General features: G+C 43.4%; 1 protein-coding gene across 2 annotated transcripts in view; it reads left to right on the top strand.

The window, feature by feature from the left end:
• ECPAS (Ecm29 proteasome adaptor and scaffold) overlaps positions 1-22205 on the top strand; it is an 819497-nt gene that overhangs the window by 68297 nt on the left and 728995 nt on the right. For both annotated transcript variants that reach the window (XM_085641278.1, XM_085641277.1), the window contains exons 4-6: positions 12681-12799; positions 13903-14052; positions 19012-19183. In XM_085641278.1, coding sequence (XP_085497404.1) covers positions 12681-12799; positions 13903-14052; positions 19012-19183 — 441 coding nt within the window. The remainder of the gene's footprint in view (positions 1-12680; positions 12800-13902; positions 14053-19011; positions 19184-22205) is intronic.

Here is a 22205-nt window from a genome sequence, read left to right on the forward strand (position 1 = left end):
TGCATGTCCGAACATAGACCTCGTACTCCGTTCTGAAATTATAGCTGCCTTTAATGGGGATTCCAGTCTGGTGGAAAGGGATAGAATATTTAGTAGTTGTCTCTCCAAATCTACACGTTCTGCATGTCGAGTATTTAGTGAGCCCCTGTCTGGGCTGTAACCACATTTTTTTGGGAGTGAACTTCTGGACTGCTTTTAACTATTTGGGACCTCATAGACACCCCTTTCCTAAAAGTAATGGTAGGGTCTGCTGCAAGATTTTGTGACAAAACTGCATCTGTGCGTATAATCGGCCAATTACACTTAATAATCATCTTTTTGTCTCCTGTCTGTTGTATGTCATTATTAGTCTGGGTGTGTCATCTCCTGTCTGTTGTATGTCATTATTAGTCTGGGTGTGTCATTTCCTTGTTGATCATCACTATTCTCAATCTTAGGTTCCAACAAGGACTCCCTAGATCTAAGTGTTACTTTGGCCACTGCTTCCCTGAGGACAGCGTCACTATATCCTCTATTTTTGAATCTCATCACAGCCTCTTTGGTACACATATCCAGATCTTGTTGGGTGCTACATATTCTTTTGAGTCAGAGGAGTTCCCCATACGGGATACTCCGTATCCGGTGTTTTGGATGTGCGCTATCAGCATGAAGCGTAGTTTCTTGCTGACGGTTTTCTATGTAAGGTGATGGCTATACTGCCTTCCTTGATGTATATTCTTACATCCAGGAACTCCACGCTTACTTTATTGATATGTGATGTAAATTTTAGGTTTGCAGTATTAACATTGATGCTGTTGATAAAGGAGGTAGCACTGTCTGTCACCCAGCCACACAATAAACACATCGTCTATACATCTTAGGTAATGTTTCACGTGTCTAGTATACATCTCTGAGTGTGTTGCTCTGAGAGCCTGCTCCTCCCACCAGCCAACCAACAAACCGGCATAGCTGGGAGAGAAGCAGGCTCCCATAGCCACCCCTCTAATTTGTTTATACATTTCATTGCTATACATGAAAAAATTGTTGTTTAGGCACTATATCAGATTAATCAACATCTTATGTTCATAACATTCAAGTGGCCTAGTGTCCAGGAAGTGTTTGACCGCCAAGAGTCCCGTGGAATGTTCAATGCATGTATTTAGGGACTCTATGTCCAGAGTTATAAGCAACATATCCGTCCATTCAATGCCATCCAGATATAGATATATATATATATATATATATATATATACTCCAAACTCTAGGCTGCACTCCAACGCCTGCATGAGACATCAAGCCTTCGCTAGGTACAGACAGCGAGTCTGCCCCTGAAACCTCCACAGCAATTCCGTCAGCTCCCACCTGACGTGTTTCGAAGGAAAATCTTTTTTCAAAGGCTACTGCTGGCGGAAAGAATAGCATGCTTCCGGTCTTCCTCCTAAAATACTGTTGTGTGCCACGCCCCCAGTTGGGCTTGATGGAGGATCATGTGGGGCATTCTGGGTATGGAAGTCCCGGAAAATAATTAGCCCGGTTGCTGTCGGTAACAAATTAAAACACCTGAATGGGACTCAAGGGTAGATGCTGTCCTGATCCTTAACAGGCATTTCCAAAATATGGCTAGGTTAGATACCAAACCTTTTGGACCCCTGTTGTGGGGTGGTGCAAACCCGGCGGCAGGGACTGCCGCCTAAAAATGAATGCCCCAAGCTTTCCCAAGCTGTGGAGGTATCAGGGGCAGACTTGCTGTCTGTACCTAGCGAAGGCTTGATGTCTCATGCAGGCGAGTGCAGCCTACAGCTTGGGAAAGCTTGGAGCATTCATGTGTGTATGTATGCATATTTGTGTGTATATGTATGTGTGTGTGTGTGTGTGTGTGTGTGTGTGTGTGTGTGTGTGTGTGTATATATATATATATATATATATATATATATATTCACACATTTACAACTGTACCCAAGAATAATAAATTCTAGTATATTACTACAGTACAGTACAATTGACATGGAGAAAAGGATTTTACTGTTTCAGCGATTGCATGTAACAATTACTTTACACTGGGAAACTGCTATTCTAAGTGTGATGATTTCTCTTTAATTTCATTTTACCATACTGCACCATACCATTCCATACATTGTCACCTTCATTTTCTTGAGTTTCCCTAATCCATGAAACCATGACAGGAGCTGACTTACTATTTTAAAATGGTCATTGAGGTTGATGCTGATGGATATCAGTCCCATTTTAGACTTTGTATCAGAAATAGTTTGTAGTATTTTTCTGCCAGCATGATATTGATTGATGCACCACTGTCTATAATAAAAGTTGTAGAGCAGCCATTCACCTTTAGAGTGATCTTGGGGCTCTGTCCAAATGTGTTAGGTTGCTTCACATGGCGGGCTCTCTTGGACTAGTATTCTTCTTTGCAAGCAGCCAGTCCTACATGTGCACGTCGTTCTGCAGTTGACCTCCCCATTGCATATCCATCTCCTTCACAGTGCTGTTGATGACGATCAACTTAGTTTAGTCTACTTGCCTCAATTGATGCTGTCATTTGGCTTTTGGGCATGACTAGAATGCTTCTGAAACTTTCTGGTGTTATTTTCACATCTTGTCATAATGCACTTAGTTTCTCTTTCGATTTGCAGACCGTTATGAGATATCTGTCCATTGGTGGGACATTTACTTTTGTGTGGAAATGAGAATCCATATCGGAAACAGAATTTCTTTTTCATCTGAGACAATGTGTTTATGCTTACTTTTCATGCTCAAACTGATTCATTCTGGGCTGTTCCAGCTTCCATGTCAGCAGCTTGTCAATCTGCACGTTCCTCAGCTCTCGCAGCCATGAGTACCTTTTCTAGACTGAGCGTCTCTCTTAGCATGCATTATCTGATCGAATCAAAGAGGCGACTATCGATGACTCTGAGACGCATGGTGTGATCGGCAAACAGGAAATTGTGTCGTAAGTAGTCCTGGCGGGTACCCCATGGGCATGACTGACACGCAAACTTGCGTTCTAGTTGTTGAACTGCACCCACCATTTACGGTGTCCATAGCCATTCATAGCCCGGAAGGAGGAGCAAAGAGGTGCGGAAGAAGGAGCACCGAGCTGCGTGGGCGAAGGCGGGGGAACATCAGCAGGCTGAGGGACAGAGGAGGTCCGGAGGAGGGAGACAGCCGCTGACCCAGAGGAAGCACCAGGCAAGGTGCAAGCCGTTCTACAAACTTCAGGGGAGAAGGAGTACTTGGTGGTGGAGGAAGAGGCCAGCTCGAGACCCTCGGGAAGGCAACCAGAACAACACCGCTGTGACTCTGAGGTCGAGTCACGGTTTCAGGCAAATACCGCAGCTGGGTATCCAGCGCATGGTTTTGTGGGTTACTACTTCTTGTTATTTAGTGGGTGTTTAAAACTCGCCTGGCAGGCTTGGGTTGTACCAATGCAGGGAGGGGAAGGGGATCACTGGAAGCTAGTGAACTCTGTCACTTGGGCAAACTAAAGAAAGAAAACAAGATAAAAATCCTACTCTGTGAACCTTACTTGACCCACGCATTGCAAAACTAAGTACCTGAGACAGTACTAATCTTAGCCCAGTCTTGAGGATTCTTTATTGTGTAAAAAGAGTCATTGGCTAAAGGGCTTTTTTGTCTCGTTTCCGGAGGGTGTCCTTTGACCAACAGAAGTGTCCTCAAGACGTTGGAAGAAGAATCTGGATGGTTCAGACAATCCCTATTTGTGTTGTGCCTCACATTTTCTTTTTCACTAGTAATATACCTTACAAAATATCTGGGACTGATGTGAGACCTCTTCCTATTCCTGCTACACATGGCTTCTTCAAAATTGAATTAACTGAACTGGCAGTGCTTGAATTAGGGTATCAAATCTTTCGACAAACTCCTCCATTTCACCAGCTTGCTGTCTTGCCTGGTTGAAATTTACCTTTCATAGTTTTACAATAGGTATTGGATTGAAGTTGCCATCCAACGTTTTTTATTTGACAGTAAGATACGGCATCAGCTGGTGACCTTTTATTTATTTTTTATCATGTCTTTCACTCCATCACCTGCAAGGTTCTTTAAGTATTTGATTATGTTTTAGTCCTCTACTTGTTCTAGAACATCTATGAAGTCCTCAACAGTTTCGATCCATGCAGGCCATCTGGCACCAGTATTCTGCTTTTTGGCAGCATTGAAGAGAAGTGGTGGTTTCAAAAACACAGCAGCATTAGAACTTGTGTTGGAACTTATTGTCATTGATAGTATATGCTGTCCCGACGTTGGTCACTCCTCACTGCACCTTCTTTAAGCATCAGCTCTGTGCTTACATCTGGGTCATTGCGCCGAGGCTGATGTCATACAGCGCTATCTTCTATCCTAACTCTGAGTAGCAGTTTTGTCTTTTGCATTTGTTCGTCACTGCTATCAACCTTGTGCATTGTACCTGGTTATCGTTGTCTTTAGCATTTCTTTCTGTATCTATGATGGCTCTGTGTTACGCTGTGGCACGGTATCTCTTCCTTTGCCCTTACGGGGCTTTCTGACTGTGCTCCTCTGTAGAGCTAACTTCTTTGAGGGCCTTGTAAGAGCTAGAGTGGCTCTTTAACTCCACATACGCCAACCGTAGACTGCTTCTTTGTACACATTTGGCACACACTAGCAGTTTTCTGGATATCTGCAAACTCTCAGGGAGAGCAGTCCTGTTCTTTTGGAGCATGTATCCCATTCTCGTCGCCAGTTATCGCTCCCTACCCAGCTCTGGAGCACGCAAATGACCTTGCCACCATGAAGCTCTGTAACACACGTCTTTATTCTCTGCATGCTCAAGTTCAAGTTCAAGAAAACTTTATTTCGGAGTAACTCCATAAAAGTACATAAGATCAGTATAAAACATTTAACAACAATAGATAAAATCTTTAAAATGATGCAGCCACACAGCTAATACATACTAATTACATACATGGATCAGATTGACATTTTTAAATATTTTTTCCGTTTGTGCCAAAAAGCCCCCAAAAATTTTGCCACTGCAAACACAATGTGCGCGGCCGTTTCACTCTTAAGGATTCTAAAGGCTTCATGACACCTTATGAAGCCCAGGTTCCTACAGATGGGAATAATCCACTTTCTGCGCGCCTCAGTGTAACCCGTGCAAAAAAATATAAGATGCAGCTCAGTTTCCTCACTTACACTGCATGCCGGGCAAATACTGGGTGTCGACAGGGACCAGGAACTAGTGAAAGCGCGAATTGGCAAAGACCCGTGCCTCCATTGCAAATAGAGCTTCCTGATTATTACAGGGTAAACATTGTCCAAGGCCAATTCAAAGATGTATGTACTCTTCATAAGAAGGAATTGATTTGTTAGAGACCCTAGAGATTTGGAAGGTCGGAGTAAAGGTGCCTTGGAATCATGATACACTTTGGTTAAAGCCTTTTTGGAAAGCTTAGGACAGGCATTGCAAGGATCATTCCATAGTGCATCTAGACCTAGGCTCATCAAACTATTCCTTACGAATTTAAGCCAGGGAATGTTCCCCGAGTTTGGGAAGCTGAGAACTTCCTGGAGACCCTGTCTATAGTGAATCAATTCGGGCACCGTCCACAATCTACGCCAGTAGATCACGGGGCGAAGTGCCAACTCTTCCTCCAGTGGTCTAATGCCTAGGTCAAGTCGTAGAGGCACTAGCGGTGTGCTCGGAGGAAGAGCTACTAGACACCTGAGGAATCTATTCTCCTCCTTTGTCAAGCTGTCCAGTACTTTGTAACCCCATAATTCACTCCCATAAGTAACTGCTCCTCTTGCTTGGACCCTATAAATATGGAGAGGAGGACCTATGGGTTTAAGGGTTGACCTATTCTTCCCCACCATTGCTAATATTCCACCAATATGTTGCACTAGCTTCAACCTCGTTTTCTCCTGATGTTGACCCCACCCCAATTCCTCGTTGAGTGTAACACCAAGATATTCAAAGGTGCTCACTCGATCGAGTGCATTTTCCCCAATGCGAGGAATACGGTGGAACCTGGGTGGCGGATTGAAGGCCATGAATTTGGTCTTTGTGGTGTTTATTTCCAATCCATGCTCTCTACAGAAGTCCCCAAAACCATCCAGAACACGCTGGATTCCCATAGGTGACTTGGAGAGAAGGAGGGTATCGTCAGCAAACATAATTGCTGGGACCCTCCTTCCCGCCAACTTCGGGACAACCGAATTGGGGACCCCGTTGAGATGGTCAATGACCCCGTTGACAAAGAGGCAGAACAGGGTCGGTGCAAGTACGCACCCCTGTCTTACCCCTCTCTCAACGGGAAACTTGTTTGAGAGTGCACCCTGCCCACCGCACCTCACACGAGCATAGGTGTTTGTATGGAGGCGGATGATCATATTCAGGAGATCAGCTGGCATCCCAACGTTCGCCAGGACTTCCCAGAGCTTACCACGTGGAACCAGGTCAAAGGCTGCCCTTAAATCTACAAATACAGTATAGAGGCTGCCACCCTCCAACTGTATTGTTTTCCAATGTAGAAGGGACAGCCTAAAGACCTGGTCCACGGTAGAAGTCTTCTGACGAAACCCGGCCTGAAGAGGGCTCAAAACATCCCTCTCCTCGATCCAGTCCAAAAGTCGATCCAACAGAAGCCTCGCAAATAGCTTCTGTGGGACGTCTATCAGACTGATCGGCCTGTAATTGGCGGGGAGCAAAGGTGAGCCCCTTTTAAAAATGGGCACAATCTCCGCCCCAAGCCAAGTTGGAGGGAGTGCCATCCCATGAATGATGGCATTGAACAGTACCAGAAAGTATAGTGCCCAAATTCTGACTTCATGCCTTAAGAGGTCGCCTGGGATCTTATCTAGGCCTGGCGCTTTTCCTAAGGAAAGGCAAGTAATTGCCCTTTCCAATTCCTCCAGCTTAAAGTCTCCCAACTCAGTATGATTATCGATGGTGGGGACCACTAAGCTCTCAGGCGGAGTTCCCATTTGGTCTTGCCCAGCTCTGCTATAAAGCGATGAGAAATGTTTTTCCCAAACTTCCGGTGCAATATTGCCTTCTATTGCCATAACAGGCTCAGCTGAGCCGTGTTTGACTATGTGCCAAAATTTTCTTGAATCTCTAACTTTGAGAGCAGATGTTATTTCTGTCCAGTTCTCCCAGTCCCAGTCTATTTTAGCAGCTTCAAGAAGGAGCTTGTAGGCCACCCTCTTTTCCCTAATCACAGAGGATGATTCCTTATTTTTGAGCGCTTGGAGGAGATCATTCTTAGCTCCCCTACAACTGGCATTAAACCAGGAGGCTCTTTCACTCCTCGGTTTCCTGCCCCGGACCACAGGATTCAGTACCTCAGCTAAATTGTCACAGAGGGTCTGATGGATATCCTCAAGGGAAGAACAACCTTCTGGCGAGGACAGTTGAGGGAGGAGACTCTCCACTCTTTCCAGGGTTAGTGCCACTTGCTCGTATATTGCCCTTATACGGGTCGGTTTCTCTAGTAATCTGTCCCACCTTAGTCTTCGTCTGTTACTGGACAGGGTGAGACTGGGGACAGGTAGTCTATTTCCTCCAGTTTCGGTCCTAAGGAAACCATCTGCAGCTAATGAGAGGATTAGGGGGTTATGATCACTATCAGCCCTTAGGACAATTTTAAAGTCTAATGCCAATTTCCAATCCTGGAGTCTGATCAGTATGTAATCAATCCGGGACTCCTGTCTTGGTCTATTAAAAGTTGGCTGGGGCGGATTATCCCCCTTGAACCTACCATTGCATGCTCTAAGTGAATTTGCCAATGTTAATGTTAGAACTTGCAATAAGAGGGGTGATGCTGCCCTGACTGGCGGACCTGCAATACTTTGGATTCCCCAGAGATCATCCTCCTCACTGCTAATCCCATCTAGGTGAGTCGGAAGTGGTTCAAACTGAATGTTAAAATCCCCTCCGACCAGGAGTGTATCTGGGCCGGTGAAAGAGTCAAGAAAAATCCCTAAATCCTCCAGTGACCTTGAGGTGGCCGCAACTCCGACTGGTCTAGAATATATGTTTACCAGACTCAGACCCGCCCCATTGGGCCAACGCAAGACCACGCACAGGATGTCCAGTGAATTGGTTTCTACCACCTCGGCCATACAGCCTAAATGACAGGCAATCCATGTTGATAGTCCTCCAGACGGGCGTCCCTTCCCGCCCCATCTAGCTGGAATGTTAAAAATTGCAAAACCGGGGTGGCAAAGGTTTTCTCTGGCCCACGTCTCTTGGAACATGCATATATCATGTTCTTTGATAAAAATTTCCCAGTCAGTATTGCCTAGCTTGTTAGGGAGCCCAGCCACGTTCCATGATAGAATCTCTAATGGCCTCATAGACCTATTTGTGGGCATAGAAGCCTCATACGGGGTACTTTCTTCCATCCTTGGAGGGGCACAGACCCCCAACTCACTTTGTGCTTTAGATGAGGACCCCTGTAGAACTTTGGTCTTTCGTGAAGAGCAACCTCCCTCCACCTCCACCCCGTCCTCCCTGTGTGCGGAACGATAAGGTTTAATAACTATTTCATCTACGGCCACCTGAGCGTCTTCCAGGGGCACTGTGTGAGTCGCCGGTGAGGGCATATGTTGCCCAACGGAGATAGAATGGTTTGGGCAGGAAGTCAACAATTTGGGAATCGGATCCATATCCTCAACCTGATCCCCCTGTGTGCTACGCCCATAGACAGAAGAAGTACTAAGTCAATCGCAGTTATCGACTCCTGATAGGGCCCCAAATCTATTAGCAACTTCAAGAGGAGTAAATGGTAGTGTGTAGTTCACCCTTCGTGGTCCCATTCTGTTGTTTCCAAGTGGAACCATAACCCATTCTGCTGCATTTTCGTATGCCACAGAACTGGGTGCATGCATGTTGCAGTGTGGAACAAGGGGAGCAGGTGTTGCTAAGAATGGGTGAGGGTGAGTCACCATTTTTCCTGGAGCCCTGGGGTGTGCATTATAAGAGACTATTGATCTTGGGTAAAAATAGGATAATACTCGGGGGTTTATAGACCCCCATGTAGAACCCAAGGGGTAGTCTAAGATGTATTTGACTGCTCTAGGGTCTCTAAAGTTGATAATGATTACATCCCCTTCAAGGTCCTTGATTCTGCGACCTAACCAAGGAAGTCTCCGAACATGCAATATCTCCCCATTAATGTTGGGAGGGAGAGGTCTGTTTGTCCTAAGCCAGTGCACGATTTTATTTTTTAGGTTGTAATAACCCTCATTTTTACCCTTATCCAGAGGCGGAACTTCAGTTAACACCACCACATATGGTACCGCCTCTGGGGGTAAATTAACTAGATGGCTATGTAGGTCACTTGCTCTAGCTAAATGATGATTCTCACCCTTCTCCTTTAGGGATGTTACTAAGATAGGGTTTACTATTTCCTTCCTTAATTCACCATCTACATGTTGACCATGACTTAGATTAGTTGTGGTGTGGGTGGGCTTATCCCTACGCTGAGAATTAGAGCTACCTATCTCATTAGTCCTAGTGTGCGTAAAAGATGCGTCTGAATCCATAGGGGGGGGCGGGAGTAGGTGTGTGGAATCTTTCCATGTCCCCGGGTGTTTTATGATTAAAGATTCTAAATTCCCCAATCGTGACTCTATGTTTTTTAATCTTTCTATGATGGGTAAAGTAAAAGATCTTATCAATTTCTCGATGCTCTCAAGATGTGATGGCATTGTACCTAGGTCAGGTAGGAGCAACGGAGAACGAGACAAGTCAGGAGGGGGAGGAGCCAAGGAAGTAGAGGATATTGAGGCCACGTCGTGTGTTATTAATGGTGGCAATGGAACCTTTGTCAGCGATGCTATGCCCACAGTTTGCATAGGGCCCTAGCCAAAATCAGTGTGGTTGATATTGCCTCTTGGCAAATTGCCTAACCTCTTTCTTCTCTTGGGCGGAGGGGGCCTTGGAGCTTTAGACACCTGCGCCCTCCCTGCCTTCTTAGTAGACGGCTTAGCCTTAGGTTCAGAGGGAATAGTAACAGTATCAGTTTCCTTTCCAAGAATAATAGTAGTACTAGCAGGGGGCAAAGTAGTTAAAACTGGTAACAAGTTAAAATTACTGGGTGTAGAATCAATTGTTCTAAACAGCTCTGGGACGTTGTCCATAGCTAACGCCTCCTGCGTCAAGGTAGGAGGGCTTAGCACAATAAGGGACGAAGTCAAAGGAGATGTACTGTCCAATAATGTCCTATTTTTAATACACTCTATGGAGCGACGTCGCTCAGCCCTTCGTTCGGCGAGCGTAGTCTCCTTGTCCGTGGGTACAATAACCTTTTTAAAATAGTCTACCAATGTGCATTTGTTTGGGGCACCATGTTTAGCAGGAGAGTTATTAGCTGCAATATCAGCCATGTTATTGCTAACAGTATCAGACTGTGGACTCACGGTTAGTGGGTAGTACAAATAGGAAGTTCCCCCAGTCCGGTCTCCTCGTGTCTCTGAGGGCCTCAGAGGGCCCGCTCTTTGCCCGGTCTTTGCCCCGGCTCTCGGCCCGCACGCGTCCCGCTAGCGCGTGAGAGCGATAATGTAGAAGAATGGGGCGGGGATAGAGGAGGAGTCGGGAAGAGGGCCAGGTGCAGCCAATGTGCTACGCGCACAGCTCCCTGGTCCTCGCAGTCCCGAGTGCTTCGATGTCACAGCAGAGTCTCCCCTTTGGCAGGAAATAACCTTCCAGGCAGCGTGATGGGTTACAAAATGCAGCGTCCGTTGAAAGCGCTATGCCCCAGGGACCAACAGCCAGGTAACAATCCTCGAGCGGCATGCAAACGTATTGCGTCATAAACTGAATTTACCACACCCAGACAACGCCCAACCGATAACCCAACTTTGTAAGGAATCCACCGAGGGCCACAAGGGTCCAACTGCACATGATCACACAACACTACAGAAAATACAGTGTAAAGCAGGCACAGAACATGAACCATAGCCATTATTTTTTTTTTGTGGTGTTAGGCTATTGGGATCTTTTATGTGCTTTGAAGCTTGATTTCCTCCCCCCCCCCCCACCACACACACAGTTCTACACTCTAGAACCCCTTACATGCTGAGGTTATCTCCAACCCAGCTGGGGTGTTGAGCCATACCTTGATATATGGGGCCGTTCACCCTTAACCTTTCATAACTTTTTTCGTTAATTTTTTCCCCCCCCACACTCTAAAGGTACCCAGGGGTTGTGGCTTATTTTGGAAGGTATCGCGAAAATTGCCAATACGTAACCATCTTCTTTTGTCTTTTGAAAACTGGAGAAAAAGTGCTTGTCAAGAACGTTTGTGATTTCTGTCTAAAAATGGCTTCAACAAAGTTCTACTGTGGTAATATTGCCCTCTTCCAGAAATAGAGTTTGGAATAAACCAAAAGATTTTTCCGCAGTTTTTCAAGGTGGTGGTCAGTATTTATTTACTTGGAATTTGAGGTAGAAAGAGGTGTGAACCTGGAAAACGATAGTTATTCTGAAAACTAGACAAAACATTTAATTCAGCAAGGGGGCATTAGTGTAACTGGTTCTTGTTCCCCCCCCCCCCCCCCCCCCCAAAAAAAAAACAATCTTTGAAATAAACATTGAAAGTAAGAAAAAAATAGAAATAGGTTGCAATATTTTAATCTCTTAACTTTTTTAGCTGAATGCCGACTTACCAAAGTTACATAGTGTTAAACGTGTGTCACTCTCTTCTGGTCTCAAAGAAATATAGTCTTCTTGGATTGTCAGAAAACATGCGATATCCAACCCATCAATCCAACTGAGGTGTATAATGATTTTTTTCTTTGTTGTTCATACAATGTGATAATTCTTAAGGTAAAATCGAATATGCAAAAAATGACTAGGGAGAAAAGCTATGTATCTTTGAAATGTGCCTAAGAATTTTAGTTTAGGAATAGGGGTTATTTGTAGCTTTCTCGATTGAAGGCTATCCATAACCTCAGGTGATTCAACTTCCACGCAGATTTATATTTCGAAGCCAAAAATTAAATGAAATGTAATACTTAGTACCAAATGTCCTCCTACCCTTGTTTCATACATATCTGTCAATAAAAACAAAAAATACCCCACCTATATGAGTGGGACTATTGCATGGAACATGAAATGACCAAAAACACAGCGTGGAACCATCAAAGCTTCCCAGAATGTATCATGGAAACTTAAACACTTCCTTCAAATTAAGTCAGCTGTGGTATATACGACCCCTGAAAACCAACCAACAGACCTGAGAGACATTTTTGGAAACTTGAATGAGAAATGGATTGTGTGGGGGCACCTGCCTGTTTTGACATTGGGTCAGGCATCTTGGCACCAGATTGTTCCTCCCCCGTGCGGGTCCCATGTCAAAACTATGACCAAAGAAATCTAAATTTCTTCACACTTTCCAGGGTGGCCAGCTTAGTTTTCGGGCTGTAGGCCCTAGGGGTTAGAAAAAAACTCTTGGATTACTGGACTGGAAGCTGGATGCCAGAACAGGCCAGGAACCTGCCCATTTGTTTTATCGTTTGAAAGGGTCTAGTAGTGTTTCTGCACAGGTAGATTGGATTAAAACCTCCCAGTCTGCCCCTCACTTGAGACCTTTAAATTAAGTCGGTTTATATCATTTGTGTAGTGTTACACTTGGAGTGGAAAAAACGTAATCTACCTTTTAATCAAGTTTTTTTTACTGATTTTATATTTTTACATTTAGAATTTTACGATCATTTACATAAAGATGGGCTACCCTCGTTTACCAGTAGAAAAACAATGTGAACTGGCTCCAACTCTCCTCACTGCAATGGAAGGCAGGCCTCAACCACAACAAGATAGGTATGTTACACTGAAATACCTTGATAAGCGGAGTGACATCCTAGATGGAGCACTTTGGCCTGAGATCGGTACACACCTTTAATATAATGAAGGGTTTGATTAAAGTTGCTCATGTCAAGAGCATCGAAAAGTGTTGTGCTTTTACCTGTAGTGATATTGCACTACTTAATATAAATTTCAAAACTAAAGTGGTGTACTGTTGTGGTGATCACTTTTGGAAATGTTAAGTGTAAACTTCAGGCAACCAGCGCATGTCTGGATGTCTTGGAATGCTTTGTATCCAGTCTTGTAATATTGTTAGTGGTGTTATGCTTGTAGTTTCATCTTTCTAATATGGCTCATTTTACTTGATAACCTGCTTTATATTCCATGATGAAAACCACATACATGAAATCTTGGTTTGAGTTAACAAAATGTCCTCCAAATAACATTATGTGGTCCTTGCTGCTTAGCAGCAAGACCAAGTTCTCCTTTTTATATCTTGGCCGATTTTGTTGTGATTTGTGGCCATTGCTTAATTGGAGCTGGTTATTGCAGGTGGGGCCCACTGGCACTCATTTTTGGCAACCAGCACTTATTATTTTCCTCTGATTTTTCCCTCAGAACATAAGAGGAAAAAACACAAAGGTAAAGAAAGTGGAAGACTGAAAAACAATGATAAAGGGAGAAAGCAGGTGCGAAAAAGAACCTGCAAGAGGATGTTATTAGAGCAACTTTCTTAGATAGCATTTTAACACAGAGGAGTAATGTAGTCTGAACAGATTTTGGCAGCCAGGGAACTTGGTGCTGCACTACCTGATGTAACCACTGTATGTAAATAACAAGACTGTGCCCACCTCTTACGACAAGCCACTATTCAGTCGATCATCAGAATTGTGCGAGAGGCAACAAAAAACTTGTTTGAACAAGGTAACAGTATAGATCAATATAAGCAAGAAACACAAAGGAACACTCTAGCAGAGGATCATTTTGTCTGGCTTATGTTGATCTATATTGTTATCTTGCTCAATCACAAGTTTTTTGTTGCCTCTCGAAGATGAGCATATGTAGTTGCGTTGCTTACTCTTGTCAATGTTGCAATAATTGCACTGGTTTTTCCACAGCCTCATGCATCTTCTCATACCCACCCTTTTTCATATGAAATATCCGGCCGAACCGTCCAAGGTTGGCGCCCCTTTTAATCTTGCGGAGAAACCAAAGACTGTGCAGCTACTGTTGGATTTTATGTTGGATGTTCTCCTAATGCCTTATGGGTAAGTGGAAGTAAAATGCTATACAAGATTCTGCATAGACATCAAGATGCTTTGTGCAGTAGTTCTCTTAGAGGAGAAGTGTGATGTTTGATGTTTAAGGCTTTTTAACGTTTTGTTTATGGGAAATCATTTAGGATTTTCCATCATTTAAACTTGTTGTGTATGCATTTTTTGACCTGCAATTAAAAACTTTCTATGAATGGATTTCTTGCACCTGTGACTTGCAGTGAAATTTGAGAAAGTTGTTCCTGAATTCTTACAACAATGTAGCAAATGGTGACTGAATATGTTGCCTAATGTTCAATATGTCTAAATCTCTTGCTATGAAGCTGTAAATATCGAAGTGAATTACATTTTATAATCACATTTCACTGTCTGTATGCTAAATAGTGCTTACACATGGTCTTGACAGCCGTCAAATGCATATAGAAGTCCACCCCCTTGGTTTGTCTGTGGATGCTGGAGCATGCATACCTGTTCATGGATCTATGCTTGCCGTCTTACGTTGGACTACTCCTGGGTTTTTGCCTTCCTCTGCACGTTTTCCTGCCTGCTGGACTTTGTGCATGCATGCATGCATGCATGCATGCATGCATGCATTCTTTGGTTTGGTGCATACTCGAGGGTTGCTGTTCGATGTGGAATGGCTGTCGCCATGGCCATCCTGCTTCTAAATATCACTTTGTGGTTGTCTTGTGATCTGTATGTATGTGCTTGACTGCCTGTGCTTGTGTGCATGTACTTCTCGGTCAAGTTAATTTTTTGTACATTATACTTGTTTTACTTCTCTTTTTTACATTTATGCAATTAGATGTTTTATCAATACTTTGGTGCATGAGGGTTGAACTGTGTTTGCATTTTTCTCTGCACAGTGCCTGGTTGACTCAGGCTCCAGCAAAATTCAGTTTGAAAAGTTCTCACTGGTATCCTCCCAATCAATCTTCCCTGAAATCTTTTTTTTTTTTTTTTTTTTTTTTTTTTTTTTTTTTTTTTGTCTTTACTATGCATTGAGTCTACCAACCTTGTGGCTTCCCAACAATTCTGCAGACAATGCAGAGTGTAGTTTCAGGACCTTCTACCAGGCTTCACCAATTCACAACAGTGTGTGGCAATTTCCAGTAGCTTCACCTGTTTCTGGTATTCCGTGTACCTGTTGCTCCAGCTCTGTGGCCAGCTCCATTTTCGTGTGTTGTTACCAAAGCTTAAGCACTGCAGGAGGTGTCTCTGTGTGTGGCTGATGTAGTTTAATGTGTTAGTGCTGCCAGTTCAGTGATGCCTGAATTCAGTTGACTTCCCTGTCCACACGGCTTGTGGGTGCAACCTAGATTATAGAGGTTTCTGAGCTTGAAGGTGCAAATGCACAGGTGTTTTACTACCTTTCTCTGTGCATATAGATTGTTTTCATCCTCCTGTATAGGGATACATCTCAGCTCAGACATTTCAAAACCTTTTTGTGATTCTGGGCCAAAGTGTATTTTAATTTTGACAAAAATATGGTTATTTTAAATGGATGGTTATAAAGGGGATTTTTTGATTTGACTATTATAGGTTTATTTCTGGTGACGTTGGAGGAGTGAATGGTGCTGTTAGCTACCAGATAGCAAAAGTGTGGGGGAGCGGGAGTCTCCCTTTTAGTCGATTAAAACTAAATATTATATTCGGTGGATTGTTGAGTATTTCTCAGCTGACACTGGAGGATATTTGTGGGTGAATGAGCTGTAGAAACGTGCTTTGGGTTTTCTGCATAGCACTGGACATCATTGAAGACAGTTTGTACACTGATTGGCTGTCGTGTGCTTGGAGTCCTTGATGTCCTTTGAAGACAGGGAGAGGTCTGTTGGGTTGTGTTGTGGTTATTGGGTGGCATGGATCACAAAATATACGAATTGTATGCCTCTTTGCAAGCAGCCCCTATTTTCTGGCGGTAGATCACATAATCTCTACTCGTTACTGCGAGTTCCCGCTACTGATGGGGAGATATCACACATCCGTAATTGGGCTATTCTGCAACTGCCCAAAAAATATGATCTACCAAAAAACTCCCTCTTTCAGTAAACTCCCATGCACGTTCCTTGACTTGCAGGGTTGTTCTGAGGTAGACGTTCGAAAGACGGCATATTGAATAAATGTATATGAATAAGCATCTCCCTGTTATGTTTCCTTTTTGTCACTGTTAACCAATGCATACAGAACAGTGACGCATAATTAGAAAAAAATGAACCAATGTATATCTGCATGCATTTTGCCTTAAATACCCAGCTAGATGTTACTTTCTCACCTGTTCTTCCTCGTTTTGGGTATTTGATTTAATTGTGACCGAAATAATTAAACTAGTCACGATTTTTAAAGCTTTCCCACGCAGTCACCTTGTTGATTTTGCGGCTTTGTGCTGCCTTAGCATCCATCTCCACTCTTATGACCTTTGTGTCCTTTTCGATCGTTTGATACCATACCTTACCCCTACAGTTATTGCCTTCATGTCTCTCTAGTGCTCTCTCTCCACTGCTGCAACACTGCCACTCTGTCTCTGCATCCCTCCCTTCCTTGGACAAACCTTGACCCGCATCTGAGTATGCCACCTGATCTTGGGGGTACCAGTCCACCCTGTTGAGTACACACCTTTCTCCTGCCTTGAGGTGTTATGGCGCAGCCTCACCGTGCTTTCCCATCCCCTCTTGGAAACTGCCTGGACTTTAATTTTTTTCCAATCCAAGCTTTAGACCATCTTGCTTCCAGTAGTACAAATAGGTGAGCATAGAAGAAAAAGATAGAAGTTGACCGAACATAACATTTAAATGCGGGAGTAGGATAGTTTAAAGGAGTGTTTTAACATGCTTCAAAATTCAGTGTTCAAATCCTCACCAAGGCCTTTGTGCACATTAATTTTGAAAGCATTACTAATTAGATGAAGAAGTCCCTCCCATGGAGACCAAAGGTTCACTCCAGGTGGAGACGAGCTAGCACTACAGTAGCCTCCTGGAGGTCATGTTACACCTTTACTGAATGTTACAGTTTTAATTCGGACCAGGGGTGAACAATCCAAGTGGATCATGCTCTGATAAGTAGTTTTTTTACTGAAATAAGCTGATCCCACCTCAAATGAGTCTTCTCACTAACTGCTGCATCTTATGGGCCTGAGCTTTCACTGTCAGACCAGTGTTCTTGTATTGATGTAGATCCGTGATGAAGGAAACGTTTATTGTAATCTTAGTTCTCCATCATGAGAATCATCATTGTACTCCTGATTGAAATCCAACAGTCCATCAATCTCGCTAGCTTTTAAAATTAAATATTTGGTTTTGCTCAGGATGGGGCAATTTCACAAAAAGGAATCGATACCAACTGGCTGTGCTGAATCAGGTGTGGCAGTAGTGCTGCAGCCTACATTAAATGTGCAGTGGTACATTTTCAGCTTCTCAGTTTGTTGCCTCTAGTTAGCCAAATTTCCTTTTCCAATGTTTTCCTTTTCTAAAGGACTACTATTCAGTGGCAGCTGCCATATATACAAAGGGAGTAGGGGCGGGGGGGTGTGGGGGAGGGGGGGAGAGGTTGTGCGGGGGAGTGCAGGATGGGGAGTCAGTGTTCAAAATAATATATTTTTTTTTTAAAGTTACGCTTACCTACTGCCGGCCGGCTCGCGCCTCGGTGATGTGACTTCCTTGCCCCAGCAAGACACATTGGACACCCTGTCCAATCCTCGTGCTGCAGAGCAGCGTCGGGATTGGTCTGAGCATGCATGGAAGATGCCCTGCTCAGACCAGGGAGTCTGTGGGATTTCTCCAGCGTGGCTACTAACACAGCCGGGCTGAAGAAACCCAAGTGCGCATGTGAGTTTTGGTTGGCCTGAAACGGCCGGCCAAACACACATGAGCACTTAAGCACTGCACCTAGCACTCCCCACCCCCTCCACCCCAACCCCCCCTCCCATGCCTCAGCCCCGCACCTCCCTGTAAACTCTGGCAGAGCCAGCGGCTTAAAAATAAAACGATATTGAAATATCATTTTGTATTTTTGCTACAAACAGTTGGCGGTCAGTTCAGGTAAGCTGTAGACTGACCAATATAAATGTAGATACATTTATTAAGAAAAGATAGTCTCTCTTAAAAGTGGTTTACAGTCCTGCCCTTTGGTGAGTCTAATCAATATTTTACTCAGTTAAAGATTCACATGATGAAGAGAGAAGACTGCAATTGAGTCATGATCGCTGATGCACATGCTCTGTCCTACAATTGAAACATGGCTGCGATCCTTTTGAATTGCATTTTTAAGTGGTTTGGTTTGTCGTGGGCATCTGTTGTAGGGTCTCGGGTAAAGTTGATGAAAACATCTAATCATATACTGCTTCCTCAGAGTACAGTCTGATGTGAGCATTTTTTTCAGTTGTCATGTTGTGTGCACTTCTGTCTGGCTGTGGGCTAAGGCAATACTTTTATTTTTTTTTAGAAAAAGAGTACTAATGTATTCTCATTTTTTGGATTTCCGAAGTTTAGACCTTTAATTGATGCAGAAGAGCTTTCGGAAAGTGTAGGAGATCACTTTATTTGTGTCGTAAGAGGTTAAATACAGACTGGTGCTCTTTGGTATCAAGAAAAGATGAACAATTAAGACATGCATGGCTTCCGTTGGTGGCATTTGTAGTCCGTCCTCTTTGTTATTTTCACAACTTTTACTTGCCCGTTTTGCGGATTTTTGCCAAAAGTGTAATTTTCTGAAAATGAATTAACAGAAAGCCACAATTAATCTGTCCCAACAGCATCACTTTTATTGTTGAAAAGGGAATGTCTAACACTGATTCTGCTTTCTTAGGAAACAAAACGTAAAACTTTTGTATATGTACCTGAATGTCTAAATGCGGAGATTGTGGAAGCAGGGATTCTATCCTTAAGAATCCATGAGTATTTGTACTAACCAGCAATCCATTAATTAACTAAGAATTTATAATTGTATTTTGTGTTCTAGATTTGTCCTACCTGAAAGTCATAATCGACAGAATACACAGTCAACGCAAGGTTCTCCACAATCTAGCGCGACTGGAGGATTAGGAATCCCCCAGCCACCTCCTGGTTTGAGTTTCCAAGCTGCAAAACGAGTTATTGGCGAAAGTCCATGGACGGCTGAAGAGCTGGAACAGGTAATGCACCCCCTTGGAGCCTACATGACTCTAGAACACATTGACAGTTGATATAATAATGTAAAGTGCATGCTTTTAAAATCCTTTTCCTTCATGTTTGTTAACTTGTAAATTTCTTAAAGGAATATAAAGCCTTTGTGTATGTAAGACTTGTGCATTTCCTGACTAACACTTCCTGAACGGAAATATTAGAATTCCCTAACCCCATTATTGTGTAATGGTTTGGATATATGTGAAGGGTTTGTAAGAGTTTCCAAAACTTAATATGCTTATCAGTACAAAGGAAAGCTAATGAGTAGGGATTGTTAGTTAATTTGAAACTACAACAGACTTGTGAATGATGTCCTGTTTTTAAATTGCATCTACTGTAAGCACCATCTAACTTTGAATTAATGGGATTTTTTCCTTGTACGGTAGCTCCGGAAACATAGAAAATAAATAAACTCTGAATAAATGTAGTATGCCAGAATTTTAGCACCCCGCCCCCCCCGGCTCGGGTTGTCACCTGGCCTCTTTTATATCATCGTGACTGGTTTTTTAATGTCCCTGTCGATAAAAATATTTGAAAAATCTTCTAAATCTCCTTATTAGTACATACTTTAAACAATACATATAAGAAAAAACTCTTTTAAAAGCGTTCTACAGATGACGTAATGACCATTGGCGCTGACTGATAATTATAGTAAACCAAGACAGAAAGGCCATGTTATAATAAAGACTATTTCATATAAGGTTTTGCTTAAGGATCATATCTGGGCCTTTGCAGAATCTTAAAATGTGAACAGATGGCTGGTATTTTTCTCTAGGAAAAGTGGCAATCCTACCCCATACACTCCTTGCCCTAACATAGGCATAACCTTTCCACCTTGTACCTAATCAGCTGAAAGTTCAGTTAAGTAATGTACATGAAACCTTCTCAGATTGATCTAATTTTCGGGACAGCTTTAGCGTATGCTTATAAAGATTTCTGAAAAGACCCTGTCCGATACATCATGCTCTGATACCCTCGGTGGTCATGTTCACGCTATATAAAACTTTCTAAATAAATAAATGTCAGTCCACTCTCTAAAATTACCCCCAGAACCTGTTTTACAGGAACTTAAAGTGCTCCTCAGTCATTCATCAGAGGTAGCAGTCTTCACTTACTTTATTGATTTGGTGTAGTTTGAGCCACCACACCTGCAGGACAGAAGCCATCGAAGATTGGTCTAATGTGTGACCCAGCACTTCAAATATTGTGCAAAACACCCTACTAAAAACCACTGAATCTGGGACAATCATAGAATATCTATAGATAAGTGCCTCTAGCGTCACACCCTCAAGGCAGGCTTCAGATGGCTTCTCATCTATTCTATGGAGTTAAACTAGAAAATAATAGGTATGGCGTCTACAATCCCTGTGATCATGCATATGCAGTATTCTACAAGACCATCCTCTGGTATGTGGAGACCCAGAGGTGCTTCCCTCACTCTTTTTAGACCTGTTAGTGCGAGATTGTTTACTATACAAATGGCACATAAAAAAGGTAAAACAGGTTGCTCAATGGGTGGGCCGGGGTGCTGATAAGTCACCAGCTGCAGAGCGACTTGTAGGATGAGAAAGTGTGAAGGGTATCTTGGAAGGAGGCCAAAGGCAAGTGTTGATCAGTGAGAAAGGCAGTTAAGAGATGGGCAGCAGGGCAGACGTTACTGCAGCACAGGAGAGCGAGAGATATGCTAGTGACCTGGGCTTATATGCTAGGTAGGTAAGGTAAGTGTACTAGTCTTCAGATGGTATGTAGGGACTGTAAAAGCAGTTGCAGAAGAGGGTGCTGTGGGTTAGCTTTGTTTGTTGTTGTTGTTGCACTTAAAGTGAGCAATAGTTTACAAAGTGGGGCAAAGGAATAGGATTCTTATGGGAACAATGGGTGCAGTAGCACTCTTGGGACTGTTGAAAGCATGTAGAATGGTTGTAAGAGCTAGTGCTGTTTATCTAATGAATCTGGCATACTTGGCTGAGAGATGTGCATGTTCCTTAACAGGCTAGACTGGAAGAGCAATGAAAGCAGCAACTCTAATGGAAGCAGCGAATAGAAGGTGGTTGGGAAACTTAATCAGGTTTGTTAATATAGTGTAGGGTACCCATGTTGGGCGAGGAGAAATGTTATCTGGCTGGAGTCCTGTTTGGAGAATTGAAAACCTTTTGGGGCAATTGCTTCAAGGTAGTAAAACCAACCACATATTAAGCAGTTCAGCACATCACTGCCAACATATATGCATTTTCTCTGAACAAATTGGAAGCATTCCTATTTGGAATATGCTGACTTGTGTCTGACCTTTGGAACTATGCAAATAACTCTTCTCTACCTGTGCCTCCCATTTTAAACGTGTTTGAGGCATGTGTGGCTTTGCATACTCCTGCCATCTAGTGATTGGTCCGGTTGTGTGCAAGTTGTATTTCTTCGAAGTTTTTGTCACAAGGTAGAGTGACGACGACTCTTGGTGATAATGCGCATGTGCATCGACTCCATTTTTTGATTGTTTTCTTTCCGCCCTCGGGTTCGGACATGTGTGCCTGCACTCTGATTCGAAGTGTTACGGTGCTCTTTTTGGTTTGTGCAGCACTCTCATCCTAGTCTGTATTGTTTCGATCTCGTTTTCCATTCTGCAAATCGAGGTATAGCTACATCGCTCATTGAGTCGACGCGCTTCTACTGCAGCTCCTACAGGGCCTCACCCTTCAGGGCCTTTTTCCTCAAGTCTACATCAGGTTCTGCAGAGAATGTCCTGCTGGTGATGGAAAGGACGCCCTTCCGTTACTGCCCTCACTGCCACGTGAAATATTCCTGGACCGACTTGCATCAGTCCTGTAATCTGTATTTGTCTCCAGAATACAGGGAAGCGAATTGCGAAGCCTGTTGCTCCACACAGGGCAGCGCAATATATCCCTATGTTAAAGGGCATTTAAGACACACTGACTATATCTTTAAAGACTCCATTAGAGCTAGCGTTATCATGCTACGGGTGGATAAAAAATATAAGGC

This window comes from Triturus cristatus, chromosome 2_2 (genome assembly GCF_964204655.1).
Source record: "Triturus cristatus chromosome 2_2, aTriCri1.1, whole genome shotgun sequence".
NCBI classification, from domain to species: Eukaryota; Metazoa; Chordata; class Amphibia; order Caudata; family Salamandridae; genus Triturus; species Triturus cristatus.